Source organism: Solanum tuberosum, unplaced genomic scaffold (genome assembly GCF_000226075.1).
Source record: "Solanum tuberosum cultivar DM 1-3 516 R44 unplaced genomic scaffold, SolTub_3.0 scf00110, whole genome shotgun sequence".
In the NCBI taxonomy this organism is placed as follows: domain Eukaryota; kingdom Viridiplantae; phylum Streptophyta; class Magnoliopsida; order Solanales; family Solanaceae; genus Solanum; species Solanum tuberosum.
Window position 1 is genome coordinate 1,425,579 of NW_006239037.1, and position 27,193 is coordinate 1,452,771.

Here is a 27,193-nt window from a genome sequence, read left to right on the forward strand (position 1 = left end):
ACTCAAGTAATTTTGACACACATAAATAACACATTTTTGCCTTACTATATAGTTTTTCTTTTTTCAATACACCAAATCAAATACTGTATAAGAAATAATCTCGACATAACTAATATAAACATAATTTATATCAGAATTACTAATACACAATACTCAACACTATTTTTTAAATTTTTTTTAGATAAGTAAAGGGCAAAAAAGTATTTATAACTAAAAATGGATTACTTGTGTTCAAGCTCAAGGATAAATAGAGGCAAAAAAGTGGCCAACTCACATAATTTCAACGTGCAGCCATCAAATAGGAACAACTTTGATTACTGACTACTTTAGAAACTATAAATATAATTTAAAACTTCTTTAAAAAGCTCAAAAGGGTAATTCCCAGTCCCCAGCAGCAGATTCACTGTGCAATCTGAAAATCCGAATATCCTTCAGGTTTGCTCTCTGCCTATCTCTCTCATCCATTTGGCTTCTGTACTGTTGCTTTCTGGTTCTTTTTATTTTTCTGTAAATAGCTTATCTGTGTGGGGAATTGCTAGATTTTGTTAACTTTAGCTCGAGAGTCGGATTCAATATTTGAAGTTTACGACTTCCTATACCTATAATAAGTTAATAACTGGCTTTATTTGGTAAAAGTTTTAATAGAATTTGAACTTAAGTTTTCATGAACCGCCTCTGGACATGATAGATCTGCAAATATTACCCGATCACTAATAGTTTCCTTGAACAATTTAGCTTGAGATTATCTAAAGTGGGTGTTGATTTTTTTCTTTATAATTTTTTCACTTTATTTGAAAATCAGTTGTATTTCAAATTTGGGAAAATAATAATTATAACATGTTTTCTAACTCACTTTTCACTTTTGAAGTTGTGTTAACGTACATTCAATCAGCTCCAAATATTCTTTGCAAAAAGTATAACCAAACACAGCTTCGTTTTCAACTCCAACTCCATAAATTACAAATGAAGGAAAAAATATTTTGATCTATGGCCAAATGCCTTGTAATTCAGTAATTATTGCTATATTTGACTTGAAAATGCTGGAATTGTCCGGTCTTTGTTTGTTTTTTGAGATTGGGAATTGGTACAAGGCTGCTTTGTGTGTTTCTTTAAGTACTTAGAAAGGGGTTTTTTAATTGGTTATAAATTGGTCAATAGTAACTTCATTGCATCTGGGGAATGTGCACACATCAATTTGGGATTTAGAATCTCTATAATCATATAAACTTACTTTTATGAAGTGGTTTAGTGAAATCCAGCCATCGATGCATGGTTTACTTTGACTTTACTTGTGAGGCACCAATTAGTAGCCGAGGCGGAACTAGGATTTTGAGGCTGTGGGTTTTGCATTCTAGAAAATACAACTTATTGAGTTCTGGATACATTATATGTATATACGTATTAAATGAATTTTAAAACACAAATACAAGATTTGTGCCAAAGCTTCTAGGTTCGGCTGAACTCGTAGACGGGCTTGTAGCTCCGCCCCTCATTAGTAACTAAGATTCCAACATTTGTGAACTGAAGCATACTTTTATTGGATTCTTTATCCATCCTAGCCGGGATAATGGCTGAGCCAAGGTTTCAATAAGTACTATATGTGGCGTAACAGGTTGACGGTTGATGATGTGTTAGATTTTTTATCACTTCTATCTAATTATGACTTATTCATTACCCTGTTTTTTGTTTTAAATCGTTTGACTAAATTAAGCTCAAGTTGGGTGATGCTTTATTGCTGCAGTTGGTTGGGATAAAACGGGTAGTTAACGAGAATTTTTAGAAGGAGAGAAAAGGCTCAGATTGGTCGTCTTTTCCTTTCGGTGTCAAAGTTACCAGGGTAGGAGAAAAAAGAATGAAATTCCAAAAGTTACCACACAACGAGGATATATATTATAATCGCTGAAGAACATAAATACAATTGAGAAATGGAAACAATTAACGTCCTTACAACGAAACTGAGAAAACTTAACTGAAGGGAAAGAAGATCAGGAAATATAGAGCTAGATAGAAGGAGATGGGAAACTTAGACTCAGAAGGGAGATGAGAGGAAACACTCTTTTCTTAACAATTTTCATAATCCCTAAAACACATATCACTATCTTTTTGTTGGAACCGTTTCATGCCCACTACTCAACCCGGATTCCAAATTAACTTGGCCCTATTACTCGTTCTCGGCCTAATAGCTCTTGTCAGCCCAATAACAACTTGTATGACATTAGTATCTACATTGGGCTGGACTTGGTTCATAACAATACTCCCGTCGTCAATAAGAACCTTGTCCTCAAGGTTCAAGGCAATAACAATGGAAATAGCATGCTCCTCACCAATTGCCTCAGATAACAGTAGCTGAGTAGATTGAACAATCTTGACCCATTTAAAAGTCACAATACCTGCAACATAGATGCACTCAAAACCACACATGCAATTTATATTAATCATTGGACACACACTAGTATGAGTATCAACCCAAAATGAGATGTCATCAGGAGAAATATATATCATTTTCAAACACCAATAAGCACATTGATCTGTTGACACTTTTTGATGCTGCATTATAGCTTCAACAGTTAAATATTTGTCAATCCATGCACCAAGTGGTTTCGTCATTGATATTGTGATTTTGTGCACTACTTGAAACAATGAATTAGTCCCAAATAAAACCAAATCACAACTCACTATTTGGGATGAAGTTTTTGCACTGAACATAGGCATGTTGAAAGCCATATTTCTGAGATTTGGGTGAATCTGTACTAACCAAGGAGGTAAAATGTACTCTTGACCATAAACCAACACAATTGTTGTTTTAGGCACACTGATAGGTACCATAAGAATTGTGCAGACAATTGACTTGGCCATTATTGTGGGGTTGTCCATTATAAACAGGTCTCTCCTGCTTTGGCTCCAGTAACGCAGCATAAACAAGAGTAAGAACACAAAGCTTAATATCACTAGGCATATCCTTAGCTTCCACGCACGTATATATATCAAGTAAAACTTGCCATCCATTATCTTGTGGCAAACTCAACCACACATAAGAAAATACCAAGAGTCCCCTTAATGTCGTCTTCCTCCTTTTTTTAGATTGAGTACTCTCTTTCAAGTGAGCATCAAAAAAGTAATGAAAACGTCTAGAAGTAATATCAATAAATTCGAGCAATAGGTGTGCCTCGGTGGTCTCCCTAAGACCATTTTGGTGCATAGTCTTGGAACTGATTCCCGGATCCCACACACAATTAACCTTCACCGTTCCACCAACCTTAACGATGAACATATTCACTCCGGCATCCATAGAAAAGAAACATTCAGCATGTCTTATTCCCTCATTAAATTTTTCCTGTTTAACATCATTCCTCACATCATTAGATTGAATCTCACTCTTTGAAACACCACCCTTATTCTCAAAAAGTAGTTTACCAAGATATAGATCCTCAATTATTGTAAGTTTCAGGAAAATTATGTCAGCATACATTTTGTCAGATGCCACCAAATCAATTTTATGTCTAGAAAAGCCACTACAAGGAGAGTTGGCATCTAAATACCTCATTGGTAGGGCGTGTGTGGATTGTGAGGGCGACACTATAGGTTCTCGACCACCAAAAGTAATAAACAAATACTCTTTGTCTGTTAAGTGCAGTTGCTGAACAGTTTGTGTTTCTTTAGGTGTTTCAACTAGCACCCCAACCAGTAACAAAGTAAACATAACATTGGATACCTTCCAAGCTTCATTGGATATTGTGTCGAACACTTGGTGCACCTTTGAATTGCCCGATTCTTTAGCTAGGACGTAACTCGCCAACACGTCGAGCAACCAATTGTGAGCTGCTCCTTCACAGCTGTTTTTGAGTCGTCCCCACTGCTATAACAACTTGAGCACATAATGGCAAAAAATTGGACATTGCCACCTTGAGCGCCAATAATAGGAAGATAATCATTCTTATCAAAGTCCGTTGCAGATAAATGATCACCACATTTCCTACGTCTGAACACGAAGGTAATGGACTGAGAAACATATTGCCCAGTGTCAAACCAATAACAAGTGGGTAAGCCATCTGTCATGCTCTCAATTGCTAGAGCCCCAAAATGGGAAAAAAATGACTGATTGAATAGGCTTGGATAAGACTCAGCAATCTCATCCTCATCATCACGAGGGATAAGGGAGATCTCACCATCAACTCTTATTGGTGCATCAAAGTTAGAACTCAAAGTCTCATAGAAAACAGAATTTTCAGTCACTACAAGCTTCAGATTTGCAAATTGGCCCTGTAGGGTGAACTCGTTTCGCTGGAGACTTCCACCGAACACTATGTCTGTATTAGTTTCAAGACATTCATCTTCCGCAACATTTGATTTCCTAGAGTGCATATCACCACGATAATCAATTTCAACGCACCAAGTAGGTGTACTTACCACCTCAGTTACTTGCAAAGGCATTTGCAACCCCATTGAATTATCCTCTACCAAGTCAAATGCCATGTCAAATTCATGGATCGAGTCTTCAATCTGGTGAGAACTTTCATCAAACACCTGGTCTGCATGACCTGAATGTTCATCTCCCATGACCGAATCTGTCCCAACTAAAAGGAAGTTTGTATCGATCAAAGTGTCAAGATGTACCTCAAAATTATTTGCAATGCTTGATTGTCCATCACCCAAAGCAGAGGCAATCTCTTCGCTATCCCTCGTAGTAGCACTGTCAAATGCATCTTCTATTGCAGCCTCTTGAATTATTGTTGGTGACAAGCCCGTGATATTGGAAATACTGGAAGTTGGGATATGGGTGTTGTCAAGTTACTTAGACATAACTGAAAAATTGTCCTGCACCTTCTGTAGCAAAGTAAGAATAGTCGTGATTTGCGATTGTGCAACTGGAGACTCTGGGGTGGTTCGTGCTCGAAAGCACAAAGATAACTTTTCCTTGAAATGCTTCCAATCCCAAAATTGTTTGTTGCGATACATCCAACGGAACCAGTCAAGTGCCTCACCATCGAGATAGAAGAAAGGAAGAGGTAGCCAATCATTCTCCGAGAAGCCAAGGTCCGCGAAGTATCGTTCGGCCCGAAAGATCCAGTCATCTGGATTACCCGTGCCGGTGAATCGATCTAAAACCACTATTGCCCTTAGAGTACTCTCAATGAAAGCACCAATGTAACAACTCAAGTTACCACACAACGAGGATATATATTATAATCGCTGAAGAACACAAATACAATTGAGAAATGGAAACAATTAACGTCCTTACAACGAAACTGAGAAAACTTAACCGAAGGGAAAGAAGATCAGGAAATATAGAGCTAGATAGAAGGAGATGGGAAACTTAGACTCAGAAGGGAGATGAGAGGAAACATACTCTTTTCTTAACAATTTTCATAATCCCTAAAACACATATCACTATCCTTTTTGTTGGAACCGTTTCATGCCCACTACTCAACCCGGATTCCAAATTAACTTGGCCCTATTGCTCGTTCTCGGCCCAATAACAACTTGTATGACATTAGTATCTACATTGGGCTGGACTTGGTTCATAACATTATCCCATATTGATGGTTTTGGAGTATAGTTATTCTTGTCACTTTTGCTTTTGAGGTTGGGATGACAAGTGGATAGGTATTACTAGTAGCTTAGATCCTAGATGTTCCATTAGGAAAAGCATTACATTTTGGATCGACTATTTTTAAGTACAAGTTAAGATGAAGTTTGCCCCAAACATATCGTGTGACTACCGAGCTTAGATCCACCCTGTTGTCTGAGGATAACTGGAATCTAACATCACCCTTTGTAAACAAGGATCTCTTTTCGCTATCTCATTTTCTTTCTTATTCAAAACTCGTTTTATATGACTTCTATATATATGATTATCTCATATATCAATATATGCAAATCCTTGTTCAATATTACACATAATCAGTTATGTGACAAGTTCTCATTTCATTTGAAAACATATAGGTTTAGTTTGAAACATGCCAATCCAAGTAGTTAAAAGATACTCATCTCATGACTCAGATGCTACCTGAAAGCTCATACCTTAGACTCTAAGAGATCATACTTATGAAACAAATATGTAATTCATATCTCAAGTAAAGTAGACATGCACCAAAATAATATCAGACGCATAAGCATGTCTCGAGTAGTGCTGGAAAACGAGCAGGTAGGGTCAGATATGGGCGGGTCAAAAATGGATTGGGCAAAAAATAGATAAAATATCTGATGACTCATATTTCATACGGATAAAAAATAGGTTGAGTGACGAATAATACAGGTACCGATAGTATCCATGTGGTAAGTTAATACCAGTCAACCTTGTTAGGTTCATTTTGGTTCTCCTTGGAAGCTCTAGCTTAAGTAAGTTCCGTGCTTAGTCATTTCTACAGATATTGTCAAATGTGACTATGTCAAAAGCTCTATGTAAAAAATGTTTTTATTTTGCATTGAGAAATGATGTACTATATCTGTACTCCACGAAAGAGCCATTTAGTTTCTGCTTCTCTCCTAGTTCCTTTTTTGGTGGTAACCTTTGCCAGGATCAGGAGATATTAGTACTAGTATACCAATCTACAGGAGGAGTTGCAGTAATACAATTTCTCAGTAGATTGAAGAAGAGCTTACTCCGTTAGTTTGTGGTCTATTAGCATAATTAACCGCAGTCCACCGAATATTATTTGATTTTTTTCTTTCTTTTTGAATGAATTGATTTCAGTGTCTCTAACTGCAGTATTTACTTTGTACGGGAAGTTCTCATCAGAATATTAACCTTAAAGAGTGGTTCAGTCATCAGTGGCAGTAGCTTCAGGTAAAGAGAAAACATACTGGAACTACTTGTTATAAGGGGAGGTTCAAAAGGAATTATCCAACTCAGTCAGAAGTTTGGGTTAAGGCGCTGTGCTTTGTGCTCGGAACTTCTATTTCTGTAGAAGCATATTGCTGTTATGTCATTACACAGCTTCTAAAACCTGTTTATCATTATCAATATGAATCCTTAAAATGAGTTCTGTGTACATGGACAGTGTTGTTGATTGGGCACTTATGGTTTCCTGAACTCTAGCAAATATAACTTATAAATACACCCGCTCTTCTGATTAGTATGTAGTTGTGAATACAATTCAAATTACTGCTATATCAGCTTATCACGGTGTTTTTGCAGAGCTCTTGATAACGTTGAACATATTCTTACACAATGGGGAATCAAGAGTCTGCCTTAAATGACGCTCACAGTGATCATTATCACCACAGTCCAGAACGTATAAGAAATCAAATTGGCTCCAATCCTCAATATCAGCCTACTACATATGCAGAAAGCTCCGTGGATTCTAACTATCGAGCTCAAGTTACATCATATGCCGGGGGTTCAGATAGAGCAAACTATCAAAGGAACCAGCAAGCCTCTTACATAGCTGATAACTTTAAATCTTTGGATGAGGTTAATTTCTTAATAACATGTTCATTCTTTCCAGATTTTTATAGAGTTTCACAGAACATCTCATGGTGGATTAAAGTGGGGCCATCAGATGGCAATGAACAAAAAATCGCAAGTTTGCATTGTTCTCCTTAACTTCAGATACCATCTTTTGTTTGCTTCAATTAATTTAGAGATTTTTGTTGTTTGTATGTTAACCTTTTACCTCTAATGAATTATGATACTTGAACAAAAGAAACAATTTTGTCACAATTCTTAATTATAAATCTTGTGTCTCAACATTTGAAGCGACTAAATATTCTATGAAGTTATACTGCCTTACTTTATTTAGAGAAAATATCTGTCGTAAAAGCTCATGGTGTGCTTCTTAGAAGCTAAAATAGATACATCTCAAATCAAGTACAATTGTGCATTGCACATTCACAGGTGCTGTCGGAAATATTAAGTGGTTTACTGTGTAACTTAGATCTGTCCAACCTCTAGAGAGCTGCTGCTCATATTACATTACAATATGTAGACATTGTTGTTTTCTATTTGATTTTATCACTCAAAATTGCTAAAGATAAAAATAGCCCACACTGAACTTATAGACCTAGTATTCTGAAAGATGATCATTGGAAGCATTGGTTCATTATTTGACCATTTTCTCTAGTTAGAAATTTAGAATTGACAAATCAACTTAGATTAGGCAAAAAGTCAACAATGAATCGGTTCATGTTGAGTTCCTATTTTTATTGCTTACTTCGCTAATGAACTTTAGTAGCTAGACTTTTTAGCAATGTAATATATAAATAACAGAAAGAGTTTCTATGTCAGGTTGTTACCGCGTTGCGAGAAGCAGGCCTTGAATCATCAAACTTGATTCTTGGCATTGATTTCACCAAAAGCAATGAATGGACAGGTGAACTACTTCATTCACTAGACTATTAGTCATTGTGTTTGTCTCGAGTTGTGGAGGCGATGGGTTGACAATTTTAAGGTTGTAGGGAAGTCCTCATTCAACAGGAGAAGCCTCCACTCAGTTGGTCACACAGCCAACCCATACGAGCAAGCCATCTCTATAATTGGGCGAACTTTGTCTCCTTTTGATGAAGACAACCTGATACCATGTTTTGGATTTGGTGATGGTTAGTCTTTGTTTCTGAGCCTTAATTTTTTCACAAACAATCAAGATGGTTTAAAACAACCTTAACCATGGATTATTCTCTCTGTAAATTTTAGCAACCACACACGATCAGCATGTGTTTAGCTTTTACCCTGATCATCGGCCTTGCAATGGATTTGAGGAAGCTCTTACAAGATATAAGGAAATTGTTCCTTATCTGAAATTATCAGGTTTAAGATGAATACTACTTTCATAATTTCCTTTATTCAGTGGTTGGATAGGGGTCATCTGTGTGGTTCATACAGTGTTTGATATGAATGGCTGCCTTTCTGAATCTTGAATTTGTAATGGTGGCATCCGTAGTCATATAACATCTCCTGTTGTTAACCTTGTACACTGAACTCTCAAAAAAGAGTAGGGATTATCTCATCCATCTTACGTTTGTATTCCATTGACAAAGTTTATATTGTGTTATGTTATATTTAATGAACTCCTGATTTATAGTTAGTGCATCTTTACAGTGTTGAAAATCTGAGTGGAAAAACGGAGGAACTAATTTTATTGATTCTAATTTGCTTGGTATTTTTTGGCAACCAGCTATTTAAATATACTTTACTACATCTTATATGTACGCAAGCAACAATTGATGACTATGTATATGATACATTAATTCTCTTAATACTATATTAACTTTTCTTATCTCAAATGTTACATTAGCTCTTATTATCATTTTCTATGCTCTATAAATTGCTGATATGTTCTCCAACATCTACATTAATTTGTGATATCATCTCCAACACTCCCAGTTGTGATGGGGTTTCACCAAGGATCAACTCTTAGCCCGTATTTATTTGCCTTAGTAATGAATGAACTGGCGATGCATAACCAAGGGGAGGTGTCATGGTGTATCCTATTTGCAAATGACATAGTATTGATTGACGAGACACGCGGCGGAGTTAAGATAGGCTGGAGATTTGGAGAAAATCTTGGAGTCTAAATGTTTTAGGTTGAGCAAAACTAAGATAGACTATTTGGAGTGAAAGTTCAGTTCAGTGACTTACGAGGTAGATGTGGAAGTGAACATTGGTACACAAGTCATCTCCAAGAGAGGAAGTATAAAGTGTTTTGGGTCAATAATCGGGTAATTTTATTATGGGGGCCCAACATTGTTAAACATGAATTGGGATGGGCCCTGCTCCAATACCATGTAAAGAAATGAATCTTGGGCCTAACTCAACCCCAAAAGCTATCTCATGAGGAGAGGATTGCCGAAGACCATATAAACGAACCACCCATCCTTTAAACCATCAACGTGGGACTCTTCACAGATATATTTAGACTCGTGGTTCTCTCATAAATTTGGCTCCCAACACAGATTCTGTGCTGATGAATATACTGTTACCATTATCAAAAAAAAATAAAAAATTGTCTGAGGTGTTTATGACAACAACATGGGGAGAAGGAGTGAATTTGCAAAAAATCGTTTTTAGAGAGGGAGAGGGAACTTATGATAGTATGATTATCCAGTTTTGGCAAGAACTAATACAACAACCACACCTCAGTCTCAATCAAGTTTGGTTAGGTTATATGAATCTTCACTAACCATGTTCCCCAGTTTTTGCAAGAATTATATTGGAGTTACAAATCTAACCAATCTGAACTGAAGTGCAAAGGTCATCGATATAACAAATACGAGATGCATAAACGTTATTTTCTAGATAATTGAACCCAAGGCTTTGAAGTTCTTGGAGCCGAAACTTTACTCTTGGACTAGGTCCGCTTCATTTTTGTGTTTCTTTATAATATTGCATCATGTGGTTGTTTATTGTTATCTAATGAATTTCCTTTATGAAATGCTCCTTATTGATATGATTATCCTTACTCATCTGAAATACATGTAGGTCCAACTTCATTTGCCCCAATAGTCAATGCTGCAGTTGATATAGTGGAAGCAACTAATGGGCAGTATCATGTCCTTGTCATTATCGCAGACGGACAGGTTCATATCTTCTTCGAAATAATTTGACTTCTTCCTAGTTTCATCCGTAGTTATTCCAGATTCTAAAAACAGGTAACAAGGAGCCTTGACACTCCGCCTGGAAGCCTTAGCCCTCAAGAACAGGCTACTGTAAATTCCATTGTTGCTGCTAGGTAAACAGGCGACCTTTCTTAGAAGTTGATTTATAGTGCCATTCTCCTGCCTGACTTGACATGCTTGCATGCAGTGAATATCCTCTTTCAATTATTCTGGTTGGTGTTGGAGATGGCCCATGGGATGAAATGAAACGTTTTGATGATAACATTGCACAACGGGAATTTGATAACTTCCAGGTATAACTGAAAGATATTATTTATCTTTGCTTCCATCTCTTCAGCATGTCTGGTTAAGCCAACTATGCTTCGCCTTTCATTTGTTCTAGATATTTTTGTTTTTTTTTTCGTTCTGGATTTTACAGTTACGATATTTGTGGCTATGAGGGTTACCTTTCGTCCTTTTTCCCTTTAGCACTTACAGATCGAAGATAAGTCATTATCCTACCATGTCTTTTACAAGCTTGATTGCTGGTTCTCCTATTGGTCGATATCGCCTAGGAAACAATTGCTAACTTGCTGCCCAGTTTGTCTAGCATATCTGGCAAAAAATTCTATACAAAGACTATACCTTTTCCAATAGGAGGTTGTCATTCTGTGATTGCTAGCTGGTTCAAATATTTTAAACAGATACCGAAAAAGTAATTTATTGTTAAATCTCAGGGATGAATTGAAGCTGATTTCGAGTAAGAGGATTTGCAGGAATCTTCTCTAAACAGCTTGTGACATCTGCCTAATACACACTACTATTACTATTACTGCACCACATGACCTGTCTCCTAAAGGTTTCCATGCTTTTGGTGAAGGATTTTTCTTCCAACTTCTAGGTGTGTTCTTGCTCGCTCCCCTCCCCCAACTGCTCTTAGCTGTAAACCTATTGAAAAAGGGTTATCTACTAAAAAAGAAGAGAAACTAAAACAGAAAGCATCTTTGCAACCTCCTCTTCTCTTCATGCTCATCTTTTGCATCAGGAAAATGGTTTGCTGCAATACTTCTTTCTGGCATTATAATCTGTTAGAAAGGAGAGAATACAGTAACAAAATTCATTTCCATAAGGATGAGAATGTGAATGTGCTAAAGAGGGCAAGCACTGTCAAGAGACTATGGAGTTTGGTAGCAAGGAGTCAGAAGTGTGATAGGCGAGAAATATGGTATAGAAAAAGGGGATAGTGAATAAGTGGCACAACCTAATCAGAGGACACCATGAAGCTACAGAATGATATAGAAAAGGTGATGATTTGAGTGGTTAATGATGGCAGAAGAATTTCTCTCTGGGATAAACATTGGTGTGCAGTGGGTGTTTTGAATCAGACTTCAGTAAATGTATGCTCTTCTATTTTTTGAACAAAAATTTAATGGTAGCTGAAGTTATTAGCAGAGGGAGGAACCATTGTTTTGGACTGCAAAGTTAAGAGAAGCTTGCACGACTAGCTGAAGATAGACGAACTTGTCTATAAATTTGCTTCATTCCTTAAATTTTCAAGAGAAAGACAAGGATTTGTGAAGAAATTTCATTTGAAAACAATATCTGAAAAAAATGTTCTGTTGGATTGGAGCTGGCAGGATCATCTTGTGTCCATTTTCTCTTTTAAATCCGTTTTGTACATCATTTTAAAATGTAAGTGAGCTTCAAATTGTGAAATCAATAGTTTCTGGGGAAGTCACTTTTATTTTTGTCTGGACAATCATGGGTGTCGTTCTTGCTACTAAGATTTTTGGAAGAGAAAGACCATCCTTGTGATCTGATGCTTTACATGTAGGGGACTTCGAAGGAGGCTCATTCTCATTTTTCGCCCTGGAATTTTGCAATGAAGTCGTGGTTGGAGATGCTTTAATATGTTCCGTTTGGGTCATGCCAATAGGGTACAACAACTGATGTGCTTTTGGAATGTCGGGGAATTCAGGTGGAGCAGATTTTAACAGAAGGAAAGCATGGAGGATAATCCTCATGCTACAAAATGGACTGAACTTTTCTGTTTTTTTGTATAACTGGCCCCCTTTTATAGATGATTAAGTTTGCTTTTTGGAAGGGAATAATCTTGCACAGTTCTGCCATTTGTAGCCTTCCTGTAGGGGATTATTTCTTCTTCTAGCGACGAAAGTTTTGATGCTAATCAACTTCAGTTTTCCTAATTATTTGTGTGCCCACTTGCAGTTCGTTAATTTTACAAAAATCATGTCTGAGCGTTCAGAGATGGCTAAGAAGGAAACAGCCTTTGCTCTTGCTGCATTAATGGAAATTCCATTTCAGTACCGAGCCACACAACGCCTCCGATTCAGAGAGTGAGTAGCATCTATCTTTGTGAATATTCTTCTTGCAAGGTGAAAGCATCTACATAATGCCTAACTTTTTCAAAACTTGTTATTTAGAAGCAATACAGGCCCTCGTACAAGGCCATTTCCTCCTCCTCGTGAAGTAATTGATCATGACTTTGCTGTCAAATCAGTGCCACATGTAACAAGCTATGAACCTGTTGACTCAGGAGCTGCAGAACAAGTAGGTGTTTCTGTTATATGGTTCTTTCTCTTCTTGTATAACTCAATGTTTGTAAAAGTCTTTTTTTTCGTTCTGTTTGTTTTTCTAAATAATGTTTTCCCTTTTTCTTAAGGTTTGTCCCATTTGCTTGACAAACCCAAAGGACATGGCTTTTGGATGTGGTCATCTGGTAAGTGATTATAGAAGTGACACTTAACTACTGTTAGTGTTGAATCTAATCTTTATAATCTATCTAAGGCATAATAGTTTTAAGTTTACATGAGACGTTTGACTGCTATAGTTTCAGCTTATAATCTATTATATAATTTTAGAATGTCTAAATGGATACTTTTTCCAGAATAGCAATAACATTATGCTGCTTAGATCAATTCATTTTCCGTAAAGAATGGTGACAATAAGGATCTCATCATTGAATGTAAGACAAAAATGGTGGAAATTAAAGGCCAGAGATAACATGTTTAGTTTGCAATTCATTTTGCTCTTCCGTATCCAATCTTTTATAAGAAATCCTTAGAGTGTCATTAAACAGTGAGGGTATCAAAAAAAAATAGCGAGCATATCATTTTCTGGAATTCCTTACTAGCATTACTCTAAAGGAAAACTATCTTGAATATTGGATTCTGACATCTCACATGGTGAAATACCATTCACCTACATTTCCTACTTAATCATGCATATCCTGCCAGAATAACACACGATGCTGCTGAAACGAACTTTTGATGCACTGTTAGTTCATCTGACAGTAGCAGAAAGAATAGAGATACTTTGCTTGATATTAAGATTCTCTATTTACCATTCACTGCACGAATGGTGGTTTTCATGACTACAGTTATCCAGTCCTAAGGACCTTATTTGCTCCAAAGCATTCTTTTGAAGTTTGGATAGTAAGCACATCTAACCTTGTGACTTAAGAGATTTGATGTGTGCCCTATTTGAATGATCATAACGTTTAGCATATTTTCGAGGTCACTTGGTATTGGTAAGGCTATTTCATCATGACCTATGATAGGTTCCATGTTTAGTGCTTTCATTGGTCCTAGTACTCATTCAGCCACTGATTCTCATGTTCTGGATGCGCCTGGCACCTCGTCTAGTTTTTGCTATTAACATTTGAATTATAGATTACCTACAACTCATATTCTAGTACAGGAAATGACTAATGATATCTTTCATTGTGTTTTCTTAATCAGACATGCAAGGAGTGTGGTGCCACGATACAATTGTGTCCTTTATGCCGAGAGCCCATTAAAACTCGCATAAGACTATATAGCTAGATGCCAGAACTATCTCCCAAACTACCAAAGCTCCACAGTTGCTCCAGGATGTCAACTAAAGATGTTATTTCTGAAGGTGTAAACTTTCCTTGTAAATGATCCATAACCTATGTATAAATTATATTGAGTTCTACACTTGTCCCCATTTTTTTTGTTTATGCACATTTTTAGTGTCTATCTAGCAAAATGTACATAGCTAAATAAAATGTGTGATAAACTTGTAAGTTGATAGTTGATATTCTTGTCACTGATTCTGCTACCTCTTGTTTTGATGAAAACAAAATTATCCATGCTAGTAAAATCGTCAATCATCTTTTGGCACAATAAATCCATGAGCAAACAATGTTACTAGCTTATCACCCACTCTGATGGGGTTGCCTGCATAGCGTCTTTTTTTAGAGCAATGGTCAGGAGAACTGACAGAGATAAGACTATTGCTTAAAGGGATTTATTGTTGAATTGGGTTTGGGTTTTGTAGTATTTGGTATGCATTTTTCGAAAGCTGATATTTGGTATTTATATAAAAGATCGAAATATGGAATACCGTATTGAAGTATATAGTTACATATAAGATTGAGAAAAGACATTAATTCACACCTGAAGTTGTACCAAAAAATCAGTTATACACTTAAACTATTGAGACGATCTATCACACTTATACACTCAAAAGTGAATTTAATATCACCCTTAAAGCTGACATGGAAATAAGATTAAATAAAAAAGGCGCATTTGAGTAAAAAAAAAGGTAAATTTTTCCCACCCCCACCCTTCTCTTCACGTTACCCTACCTTTCTTCTTCCTCCATTTTTTTCTAATCACAAACACTATTTTTGCTATGGCTAATGTGAAAAATAATACTGTATTTTTTTTCATGATAAATTTTCAAGAGAAAAATAGAAAACAACATTGTGGGATAGAAATTCATTGCAAAGATCGCGAAGTTGTCACGTTCAATTAATTAGGTTCACTATTCGGAAAAAAATTCAGCGAGACATCTGAAATTTGTCAATCCTTACTATTCTCACATCAAATTCGTCAAGTCAAGAACGGATTATTCAAATTATTTTTGTGTTTTTTTTGTTGATTGTGAGCATTTGAAATAAGAAAATTTTCAGATCTTGCTTTCTTTGTGTAAAAAGTTTCTGGGTTTTTGCACAAAATTCAATTTTTTAATGTATGTTCATAGATCTTTCTTCTCTTTCAGAAAAATTCTCTCTAGATTTTCATCAAAATCAGTAATAGTAAATTGAGCACTAGTTTTTCAATTGTTTGACTAAAATCTTGTATAACTTACATAAATCACATAGTGTAAAACCTAAATTACCTTCTATTCCTATTATTTTTCTAATTACACAAATCTCATGTGTTTTAGACATTTCGGATACATAATTAAGGATCCGGATACATTATTGTTGATACATTATGTATCAATCTGTTGCACTTATTAAGGGGAAAAAAGCTGAAAAATCAAATTAAGATCTCACAATATCTATCTCACTAATTAAGGGGAAAAAAACTGAAAAAACAAATTAAAATTCCATAAATTGCGTTATTCCATTCCAAATTATTGTCAAGAATTCAATCATATAGTGTAACTAACCAAAAAATTCAAAAATTAAATTTCTTTTTCTTGTTCATCGTTCTCTTTGTTTCATAAAAACTTTTGTCGAAATTTTGGATAAGCGAGGTAAGTTATGAAGGATACAAAAGTGATGGAAGTGTTGTTGGACAAATGATTTCTTTTGTGAATCTTCAAGTTCATCGAATATCCTTTCGATTTTGATTCAAGATTGTCGAAAATTTTGAGATTCAAAATTCTTCTCCCAGTTCATTGAAGATCCTTTCATGAAAATTTTAGGTTTCAAAATTATTCTCATAGTTCATTGAAGATCCTTTCAATTTTGATTCAAAATTAACAAAAAAATTGAGAAGATACATTATGAAGATCCTTTCAATTTAAATTTATAAGTGTTGTATTTCTACTAGATATATTAAATAAGAAAGTGTTGCCCATAATATTTTATGTTTGAGATCGATACATTATTGTTTGGTAATTGTTATATATCAGATACATTTAGTATAAATTCAAATTTACGTATCATAACTAAAAAATTAGTACATGATACATTATTATTTATGTATCTTATTTTGTTTGAGAAATACTATAATTTAAAATTAAAAAATACATTATACATGTAGTTGTTTCAAATTAGCTTCTTCTTTTGTGTGTGTGATACATAACACAAAGTTTATGTATCAAGTACATTTATATTGAACTTGATAAACACTAATCGAAGATTCAACCACATTAGAGTTACGTATCAATACCATAAATATGAACATGATACATTGCATAAAATAAAGGTTATTGTAGCAGTGATGTATCAAATCAATCATAACACTAACAAAGACTAATTTAAGACTCAAAATAAACGAGATACATTAAAAATCTGTATCTTTGATAGTGATGGTCGTGCAATGGCAGATCCAACTTTTTTCTTCTTTTTTTTGGATGTTTTTCAACAGTAGATACATTAAAAGAAAATAAATATTTTTCAAAAAAAAATAAAAATCAACAACGATATGATTAACTAAAACTGCAAAGGTTCAATAAGATTTCAATGGGGGCAGGGGGCGGAGGTAATTTTATTTTTATTTTTTAAGATTAAAAAATTTAAAAATAATAATAAAAGAAATCGGAAATTGAAGTGATGGAAAAAATCTACCTCTTGAATAATTTGAAATCATTAATTGGAAATAGAAAAGATTTGAAATTCAAAAATAGTTTAATTGATGTAATCACGGAGAGATTTGTGGCGTGAAAAAAGGAAGGAAAATCATGGGTATGAGATTTCAAATTAATGTATCCAAAAAAGGGGATGATGGAAGGAAAAGAAGGGATTTTTTATATTTTTTTGAAATGGTAGGGAAAATAAGAAAATATGATAATAAATGGTGTGTAGTGAAGTAATTTTTCCTAAAATCTTTGCAAATAAATATTGCAAGTTTTCACAATTCTCCTCTTTGAGCTTGAATGAAATTTGTATAATGTGATAATTTTTTGTGGTGGGTTTGGTGATGGGTGAAAAAATTAGTGGTGGTATGACTTTTAATTCGATAATGACATTGAAACTTGTGATTTTGATGTGGATGGTGAATTTATGGTTATGATTGTGATGAATTTCAATGATAGTGATATGGTTCCAATGGTTATGGTTCCAATGGTGAATTTAGTTAAATTTATGATGTCTGTTATCGATTTTTTATGATGGCAATGGTTGTGGGAAGATTCCGGTGGTGAATTTGATTATGGGTGGTGAAATCTATGGTGGTGGAGAAGTGAATTTGATGATAATAGCAACAATGGTAGTGATTTAATGGTGGGTTTGATGGTGTTTAGGGAAGAAGAAGAAATTGGGTGACATGAATTTATTTTTTTTAAAAAAGTAATTATTGATGAAGCAGTGACATGATGATGATGTGGCGTGAGTTGAAACACTTTCTCATCATGTGACTGGTCGTATGTGTGTCAGAGTTGAAATAAATTCACTTTTAAGCAATTCAGTTGTGTAATAGGTCGTCACAATAGTATAAGCGTGTAACTGACTTTTCGTGACAAGTTTAGGGGAGAATTTATGCATTTTCCCTATAAGATTCATATATATGTAATTATATAATACTAGCAAATATATAAAATAGTAGTACTTATTTAAATGTTGAAATTTTGATTACTCTATCTAGCTTTAAATGTTTTTTTTGGGTGATTGATTAACAAAAAATGTTGTTTGTATTCTATTTTGAATATTTTTATATGTATAAAGTATTACTATGATATAATTGAGACGTTTCTTGAAAAGTCAAAGTCATTTCTTTGTTATATACGAATATATGGAAATTAAAGACTTGAAGTTGACCAAACTATGGTAATCAATTTACCATAACGTAAAATATCGAACCATGCCGAATTAATTTGGCATGGTAACGATATAGTATTTTTTAAATCGTAAATTGAAATTACCAAGCTGAACTTTTCAATACCGTACAATACCATACCTACATTGGTCAGCATACATATCACCTAACTTTCCCAACGATTCCTTCATTTTTATTCTTCTCCAATTATTTTCTCCCTCCCGCTTTGTTCGTCTCCATTTTATCTTCCTTCCTCTTTACATAGTCCTATTTTTCATTTTTGAAATCAATTAAAAAGATGAATACTTACATTGTACTTTTATAAATTTGCCAGTCAACTCTTCTTTTAAAACTCCTTTCGCGCCACAAAAAAAAAAGTGACTACTTCTTTTTTTAAAAAAAAAATCATTTCACATCTCAAAACAAAACCAAGAAAAAAAAAACTTGAAACAAAATAAACCCATTAAAATTTTGAATCAACCATAATCACTCATCAAACGCCAAAGCAATGAGAAAGCCTAATTTGATAAATACGAAGAAAGATAATACGTATATAAATCGGTCCGCAATTTTATATTTTCTCCAAAAGCTTCATTAAAATGTCTTATACTCTTTCATGAGCAAGAAAAAATATACCTGGGTGTATTTTAACTTCACCTCGTCCAATAAAAAAAATCACTCGTACATAGTTCAAAATGGATAAATAAAATTGATTTGTTAAAATTTTAGTGGTTTTGCACTTTAAATTACAAAGTTAGCTAGTCAATTAAAAAACACAAAAAATTTGTTGCAATGAGGCTGTGTTAAACCAAAGAAAACACACTCAAAATCTTGACAAAATTTTATTTTTTTGGGATTATTGCATCCATATCAACAGTTATACTCTTTACCATTTCCATCCTCACCAGAATTTGGCATGTACAAGCAGAATGCACCTTCTGCAAACAAAACTGTGTTCCATCAAGGGGGGAAATGCTGAAAATATCACGAAGTTTACATTTGAGCAACAAAGTTCACAGTGCCAAGCACTTTTTATTGATAAAGGGAATATAATCCCTGTATTGATGATATTGAGTTTAGTTCTATCAATGAAGATTACATGATTAGGCCTTGACCTCAGATTGCTATAGTACAAAGAATAGATAAATAAGATGGCCTAGAGTAACAACAAAGCCAGTACAAGATGAGTTTCTGACTAATAAACAAGCACTGCACAATGTTGCTTTGAAAGCCTTCTCTTTCTCTTTCCATCATCAAATGGCTGCACATACATAAGAGTAATATTTTAGATAGAATCATTTGAAAGGCAATGTCTAGACAAAAAATGAAAAAAATCACAACTTTTAGTTGTGTTATCAGCTTGTAGTGATGTAAGCTTTTTCGTATTACCTGGGGACTGTATGAATGAGGAACTCTGATCCTTTTTGAGCCATCAGGAAGACGTTTACAAGGATAATGATCGTCTTCAGCCATAAAATCACCACAAACCTGCATGGAAAACAAAAGGGAGTCAAGACTTGAAACCAAGAAAACTGGGAAGAAAGTGAACTGTGGTGATTCAAATGTTCTTACTGCCATGGAAAATCTACTTATAGCCTGCCCTACCCCGGGGCAAAAGGATATGAGTAGTAACTATTTAGTTTTTAAAATCTTTTTTTTACTCACTCTACCCTGGGCAAAAGGATATGATTACTAACTTGTTAGTATTACTTTTAACCTTACATGTACCAACAGAGAGAGCAGGAAGCTTTAATTAAGTAAATCTCCAAGGCAATACTAAGGAAGTTTGTTTCTTTATACAGCAGGAGCAAAACAACATTGTAAAGGTATGATCAGATTGCCCAAAAAGAGCACATAATAGCTCTGCCAATCTTACAGGTGCCTCAACACTATGGAATCCACACAGAGACTAACCAGTCCTAACTAGCAGTCTGACATGTGGAAAAGGTCACCTAGCCAGAAGGATGATGCAGAACTGAAAACAAAGTCTAAATGCAGGAGACATCTGCTGATTTACCTGATTCTGAAGAGTTTCAACCAATGTGTCTTGGCAACCTGATGCATGTACACTTTCCAGATTGGGGCACTGAAGTAGCAATCTTCCTGTAGTCAAATATAAAATTTATGGTTTAGATAAAGAAAGAAGAGCCTCAATTCCAAAAGAGCTCACAACCTAAATGAGGGACATGAAAGTGCAGACCTGGATTCAAATTCATACAAGAGTTCAGGTTCAAATCACTAAGCTCTGGGCAATTAAGATATAATGCCTGCGTGAAAATTTCAATCAGCAACAGTAGCAATGACATGAATAATCCTTATATCTTATAGACTGATATCTTACATCTAAGCCAGAGCAACCCCATAAGCTGAATTTCTTCAAGTGGCTGTGCTTAATAATCAGTTTCTGATAAATAAGGTGTAATTTACTACTTGGTGTTCTTTGTAACTCGACAGTATCATTTTCCTGTGCTGCTGGACTGTCTAGATCTGGATCGCATATGCTCATTCCACAATCCATTAGCTCTAGATTAGGCAACTGAGCTGCAGCAAATTGTATGCCACCTATAAAATAATCACAAGAAAGAAAATAAATTAGTGAGCATTCCAAAATTTGTGCTGGATTGGATGTCAAGGAAACAGATTTAAGTATTACTTGATGTGATGTTTGGACAAAGAGCAAGGAGAAGTTTCAACAATGTCTCCGGAAATACATTGCATATCATCCCAATGCCACTGTCACTAATACTAGACCTGTAACAAGGGAAATAGTTGACATTAGATATGGAGGTGCATGTCTATGCACTGAAGGGGTCACAATGGCATAACCTGAATGTCGTTCTAAATTAAGTTAATAATTTTCCACGATCTACACTAGCATATTAGCCTACTTCTCAACCATCAAACTTAGTTCAATTGCTACCCCAATGTTATTTGTTAAAGTAGCCATCAATATACCAGCTTAAGTATTCATTGGTTTGTTCTACTTTATGGCTGTTTTGATTGTTTTAGAGGATATGGACATCCCAAGAAAAAAGAAAATAAACTGGAAGAAAAGCAAGAAACCAATCTCTTATTAGATAAATATAGAATTTGTTTATTTATAACATAACACTCCAGTATTTGCCATCCCAACAATATGGAGGAACCAAATAAGATATCAGAAAGTGAAACTTACCCACTCAAATCAAGTAATTCGAGCCTCGAGTAGCTCGAAGCAATAGCAGCAACAGATGCATCAGTAATTTCTGATCCTAGTACAAGTGAAAGCATTCTTAATCCCCTGAAATTCAAAGCAGTAACTAATAAGTTTTATGAATGTTCAAGGTATCTTTAATAAAAGAAAAATTAGTCAAAGAAAAATGTAAGAGCCAAAACCAAAAAAAGTTACAAACCTTAAATTTGCTGCTGTTAGAGCAAGCACAACAGCATGTGTCAGCCGAACTGAGGCAACATGAATGTTCTGTAGTCTTGGACAGCTCCTTCCAAGACCATTCACCATAGCTGTAAGATCAGTGTTTTCATTCTCTTGACGAGAAAAAATCAGGGAGATCTCCTTCAAATTGGGGCAGTTGAAGACCTAAGCAAGTGAAAACATGTCAGAAGAAGGGTTGTACTGCAGAAAATGGACTAAGTACAGATAGTTATAGGTTTAATGCCATGACATCATTAGACAGTTTACCATCTTAGAGTGACAAAAGAGTTCCGAAAGGCAAAGAGTGGAAAGGCTGGTTGAAGAAAGAGTAAAGCCCCCGAGATTTGAGCAGCCTTCCATCTTAAGATTGGCAAGACACCTTTTATCAGCAACAAAACGACCTAATTCATCCCTATATAAGACACATGGGTTTTACAAGAAACATTAGATCAGATTGTCATTGATAATATTGCAAAATCATTCCTGTATATAAAAGATAGGCCAAGCACCCAAACCCCTGTAATTTAATTAAGGGTCTTCTAGAAGATGCCTAATTATTCAAAAATACCAACATTCCAATTTGGACACCAAATAAGAGATTAACAGCATCACAATATATATCTGCCAATAAGGACCGATCAAAATGCATCTATGATAGACTGATGATTTTCATGAATCTTTCATAAATGGTATTTAGTTGGGCCTGTAAATACATATGCAACTTTGATATGGCATTGAATGTTAGGTAGGTAACATGAAGGTGCAATCATAAACTAGATAAGATTAAAAATGCTAAAGAATGGAAGATTCAAGTAGCACACATAGATGATAATATAAGAGGAAGTCAATTGAGATGTACCAATCCATGTGTGAAACTATAATTTTGAAGGTGTAAAACAAAATAAGATAGATATAAAATCATATGGAAAGAAGTTATTCAAAAGACTTAAAATCTCTTGAAATTCATGCAAGAAAAGCAAACAATAAAGCACAAAAAAGAAGAAGAAAGATACTCATAGGCAACACCAATTAGATTGAATTAAGACTTAGACATGTCTGTACACTTACTTAACCCTATGTTCACTAGAAGTCATTTAATCTCCTTAGACATTATTATTCCGATAAATATGCAATGTGCCTAATATTAAGAAACATAAATTATTAAATATTAGATAGGAACAAATCTAAATCAGGCATATAGATAGTGAGGTTCTGACTAATTTGGAATTTATCTGTAAGTATTGCTGTTGTTTAAATGTGAAGTAGCATAGTCATTGACTTCCCAAATGTAGGTTCTTCGCATTCAATGCAACTGAACCTGAATGAGTAAGTTAACTACAAATCCACAATGAGACTTCCAGCTAAAGAGAAAACAATCCAAAGATAACCACAGATATTCGGCTTCTGCATTGACACATACATATAGCACATATATTGCATATGAGATATTAAACACATCTAACAAAAGGAAAACTTTGTTACTAGAATACATTGTCATAACAAAAACCAAAACATCATTAAAAAAAGAAATCAACTTGGCTATAAAAGTGAATATGGGTAAATAGCAGAAGATAAGAATTAGCAGATTTAAGAAACAAAAGCCAATCTCCAAACACCCGAAGGCCAAGCGTGACTCAAGCCCTCTAAGGGTGGGATGTCCCAACATCCACCTCCTTCTAATTTACAAGATAACAACACTAGCATAATCAACTCAACATTAAGATCAAGTCATAGAGACAATTTATCAAATATTCAGTGAGCATGAGATCCAAAGCATACCCAGTGATCCGATTGACTGAGGTTTCAGAAGTGAGGATCTCCAGTGAATCCAGATTAGGGCAGGAAAATGCAATGCAGGCCAGCATTGTGGCATCCACATCACTGAAACACCAAAACCAGTACTTCATTAGTTAACAACAAAGCTACAATTTTGTTCCTAAACAAGACAAATCCAGTTAATATATCTATAGATCCAACCATCATTCATTAATTAATTAATAAAAGCAAACCTTTTCATTCTAAGAGAAAGCTTAACAAGTCCAGGACACTTCTGCAACACCGATCCAACAAGCCCAATCTGAGCCTTCACAGGAACCTCAAGTCTAAGCTCCTCAGCCGACTTCCAAATCCTCCTAGAAACATCCCTCCAACCCTTACACACCTTCGCCGAAGAAAGCAACGACGACGGTGGCAATCTCTTAAACACTTCCCACAAACAATTCGCCGGCAACTTCCCAGATCCACCTAAATCCAACTCACTCTCAAAATCCAAAAACTCCCCCTCATCCACACCCTCATCATCATCAGATCCAGGCGATTCATCAGTAACACCAATGTCATCAAATGAAAGTGCTCGCCGGAGCTGAGGAACCGCCTGACGTGGCGGAGGTAGAGGTGGAGTAGGCTTAGTACGAACAACAGAAAGCGGAGAAGGCAAAACAAATGACTTAGCATCACTAGATGTAGGAGTAGGAACTTCACTAATCTCCTTAGTCAAATCACAAACATGTCCTTTTTTCGGAAGGCCACATCTCCCACAGTTATAACTACCCCGTTTCTTGCCCCGCTTCTGAACAAAGTCGTCGGGGATTGGAGTAGATGGATGAGAATGGCGGCCCTCCATTGTTAGTGAAAGTGAGAGTGAAAGTGAAAAAGAGAAAGAGATGAAAATGAGGTAAGAAAGGGGAAGAAATAAAGGGCGGGGGATGTGGGTCGGATGGCGCGGGAGTTTTGGCGCAATTTGGCGCAATTTGGCGCTTGTCTCTTTGAAAATTTTATTTTAATGAGTGGAGCGGCATCATGTGCTATTATAATGTGAGGGAAAGAAAAATTAATTTTTTTTCTATCTTTGTTCTTAGTCTTACTAATTTTTTTTCACCTAAAAAGTCTTTGTCCTACTCATAATAAAGCTTTTCATTTTGTTTTTTCACGTTTTGACCAGATACGAAGTATGAAAAAATAAATAAGATCTATAAATTTTGGGATTTTAAATTAAAGATATTCCAAATGTATCAAGGTGTTTATTTGGAATCATTTTCTCTCATTTTTAAGGAGTTTGTTTTTATAAATTAAATATTTAATCAATCAAACAATATTTTCTTCATACCGAACACGCCCCTAAACACGAGTTTCTCGACTTATATCTAACTCGTTTTTCTAGTCATGTTACACCAAACTGAATCTCTCATGGTCATTTGATCGCATGTTAATTAAGATAATGAATATTGAACTAAGTTTTGAGCTACTAATTAGAGTTGTGAGAGTATTTTAATGAGATTTCACATAATAATAAGTCGAGATATAACTTATATTAGCGCTTTTGGTTTATATTTGCACACATGGTATGAAATATGTGTTCTTTCTTATGAAGCATATATATTTATCTCATAAGATAGTGTTGTATAAGTGATATTCAGATACCATATGTATCTTAATTGAGTTTCTTGATCTATTCAATAAAATGTGAATTCACATATGGCCTCTTACAATAGATCAAGTGAAACTTATTTTCACCTGAAAAATACTACGTAAATGAATTTTGTCATTCCTTGTACAATGCTAAAGATTGTAATTCATATGATAAATTGCTTGAAATCTCGTCTCGTCTCATCTCCCATTTACACCAAAGTAATAGAGGTTGTCATAGGTGTGAGAAGGCTAACTTCTATTTACCTGACATACTTTTCGCCAACATCAAAAAATACATCTGTAACATTTCATAATATGAATGTACAATATAACATTAATAATAGTAAGAATGTGACAACGCTCAACTACACACCATATGAATCCATGTATAGGCAGTCGCTAGTAATATATAACTCAACGTATGAGGTTGGGGTCGAAGCCCACAAGAAACAATGTAAAGGCAATTGAAGAAATAAAGAATTACAAGCTAGTAATTTGAATTCGAACAAACAACACAAGTATTTTCGGTAACAATTAAGGATATGGAATAAAAGATAGCAAGGACAAAGGCCTCGTCAAGCAAGGAATCCAAGGAGATTTGGGAATGGAAAGTCAATCAACATCCATACGATCCATTGCATATCAATTGCACACATCTCAATTAATCATGAGTCAAATCAAATATGCCCTGGAACCTTAACTATCTACTTATATCCTTCGATCATAGACAAATATATATCTAAACTAGCTCTTTCGAACCTAGCTAAGTGGCAAAACACATGATTCAATTATAGGCATTGCAAGGATTTCACTATTTCTAGCTATAATCCATTAAATGAGTAATTACACCAAGAATTAGCATCAATCAATCTTTCTCAACCTCAATTAACTATTTCAAGCTAAATCAAAATAAATGGACAAGTCCTAGGAGTGATCTAATCCATTGAAAAATAATTAAAGCAAGAGATTGACTATACAATTAAAGACCCATTTTATATATGAGAAAATATTCAATTAACTGCAGAAACACTCGATGAAAATCAACAAACCACCAATTGTCTATATCTAACACAAAACCCAAATCACTAATGAACAATTAAGAATGTGGGGTAGAAGATATGAAGGAAAAATGTCTCGTCAAGCAAGGAATCAAAGGAGATTTAGAAATGGGAAGTCAATCAACATCTATACAATCCATTGTATATCAATATCATCTAATCTCAATTAATCACGGGTCAAATCAAATATGCCTTAAAACCTCAATTATCCACATATACCTTCGGTCAAAGACAAATATATCTCAACTAGCTCTTTCAAACCTAGCTAAGTGACAATAAAGATGATCCGAATATAGGCTTTGTAGTGATTTCACTATTTCTAACTATAATCCTTTAATTGAGTAATTACACCTCAAATTAGTATCAATCAATCTTTCTCAACCTCAATTAACTATTTCAAGCTAAATCAAAGTAAATGAACAAGTCATGGGAGTGATCAAATCCATTAGAAAGCAGGTGAAGCAAGAGATGACTAGATAATCAAATTAAAGACTCATTTCATATATGAGAAAATATTCAATTAACTACAAAAACACTTCATGAAAATCAATAAACCATCAACTGTCTATCACTAACACAAAGCCCAAATCACTTATGAACAATTTTACCTAGAATTAAGCATTACAAAGCATAGAGTTGAAGAAAGGGTGAAAATCATTACAATCAAAATATTCAATCCTCACGCTAATGGTGTTGTTATGAGAACTTACTCTCAAAGCTATGCCCAAATTCAGAATTATAAAAGATTATCTCAAAATGGCTCTGCATGAGTGTATATTGTGAATTGGGATCAAAATGTGAATTTTCAACATTTTCCTCAACGCTTGGCACTTTCTTTTTCGTGTTCGCGAAAGGTTGACCGCGATCGCAAGGTCAACATTGACCAAGATTTCGCGATCGCGACCTCCTTCCACATGATCATGATTCCTTGTTGATTGTGATCGTGATATTTGATCACGTGGTCGCGATGAGAAACTTGCTGCAAGGTTTGATTTTCAATTTTAGTCCCCTTTTTATCTTGATTT

General features: G+C 34.9%; 3 protein-coding genes across 6 annotated transcripts; 1 reads left to right on the forward strand and 2 right to left on the reverse strand.

Annotated features, from left to right (window-relative positions):
• The first annotated feature begins 309 nt into the window (after positions 1 to 309).
• Positions 310 to 14,637, forward strand: LOC102579642 (E3 ubiquitin-protein ligase RGLG1). Of its 4 annotated transcripts, XM_006349682.2 has the most exons (13): positions 311 to 435; positions 6,710 to 6,787; positions 7,139 to 7,414; positions 8,228 to 8,312; positions 8,398 to 8,538; positions 8,633 to 8,746; positions 10,418 to 10,515; positions 10,588 to 10,667; positions 10,742 to 10,847; positions 12,763 to 12,890; positions 12,978 to 13,104; positions 13,217 to 13,273; positions 14,295 to 14,637. In XM_006349682.2, the coding sequence occupies exons 3-13, from the start codon at positions 7,172 to 7,174 to the stop codon at positions 14,376 to 14,378; spliced, it is 1,263 nt and encodes a 420-aa protein (XP_006349744.1). In that variant the 5' UTR covers positions 311 to 435; positions 6,710 to 6,787; positions 7,139 to 7,171; the 3' UTR covers positions 14,379 to 14,637. The 4 variants fall into 4 exon arrangements, with proteins under 4 accessions (XP_006349745.1, XP_006349744.1, XP_015165196.1 ...); XM_006349683.2 differs by lacking the exon at positions 6,710 to 6,787 and having other exon boundaries at positions 310 to 435; positions 12,981 to 13,104; XM_015309710.1 differs by lacking the exon at positions 6,710 to 6,787 and having other exon boundaries at positions 7,128 to 7,414.
• Positions 873 to 6,703, reverse strand: LOC107061027 (uncharacterized). The gene is made up of 2 exons (XM_015309711.1): positions 3,713 to 6,703; positions 873 to 3,334 (listed from the first exon to the last, which is right to left on the reverse strand). Exon 1 carries the CDS (start codon positions 4,555 to 4,557, stop codon positions 3,778 to 3,780), a length of 780 nt encoding a protein of 259 aa, XP_015165197.1. The 5' UTR covers positions 4,558 to 6,703; the 3' UTR covers positions 873 to 3,334; positions 3,713 to 3,777.
• Positions 14,638 to 19,288: 4,651 nt separating the features above from the next.
• LOC102580408 (F-box/LRR-repeat protein 17) lies at positions 19,289 to 24,452 on the reverse strand. Its single transcript, XM_006349684.2, has 11 exons — positions 23,712 to 24,452; positions 23,482 to 23,583; positions 21,970 to 22,114; positions 21,683 to 21,867; positions 21,466 to 21,570; positions 20,944 to 21,041; positions 20,632 to 20,852; positions 20,491 to 20,557; positions 20,308 to 20,393; positions 19,680 to 19,778; positions 19,289 to 19,551 (listed from the first exon to the last, which is right to left on the reverse strand). The coding sequence occupies exons 1-11, from the start codon at positions 24,323 to 24,325 to the stop codon at positions 19,486 to 19,488; spliced, it is 1,788 nt and encodes a 595-aa protein (XP_006349746.1). The 5' UTR covers positions 24,326 to 24,452; the 3' UTR covers positions 19,289 to 19,485.
• Positions 24,453 to 27,193: the final 2,741 nt, after the last annotated feature.

Bases quoted from the DNA above. Each gene is read 5' to 3' on its own strand.
- LOC102579642 (XM_006349682.2), top strand. From the start codon at position 7,172: ATGGGGAATCAAGAGTCTGCCTTAAATGACGCTCACAGTGATCATTAT. The intron at 8,313-8,397 runs GTGAACTACTTC...TTAAGGTTGTAG, and splicing joins CAAAAGCAATGAATGGACAG to GGAAGTCCTCATTCAACAGG. The intron at 8,747-10,417 runs GTTTAAGATGAA...AAATACATGTAG, and splicing joins TCCTTATCTGAAATTATCAG to GTCCAACTTCATTTGCCCCA.
- LOC107061027 (XM_015309711.1), bottom strand. From the start codon at position 4,557: ATGGGAGATGAACATTCAGGTCATGCAGACCAGGTGTTTGATGAAAGT.
- LOC102580408 (XM_006349684.2), bottom strand. From the start codon at position 24,325: ATGGAGGGCCGCCATTCTCATCCATCTACTCCAATCCCCGACGACTTT. The intron at 20,853-20,943 runs GTAATACTTAAA...ATTATTTTATAG, and splicing joins TTGTCCAAACATCACATCAA to GTGGCATACAATTTGCTGCA. The intron at 19,552-19,679 runs GTAATACGAAAA...ATGTATGTGCAG, and splicing joins CTCATTCATACAGTCCCCAG to CCATTTGATGATGGAAAGAG.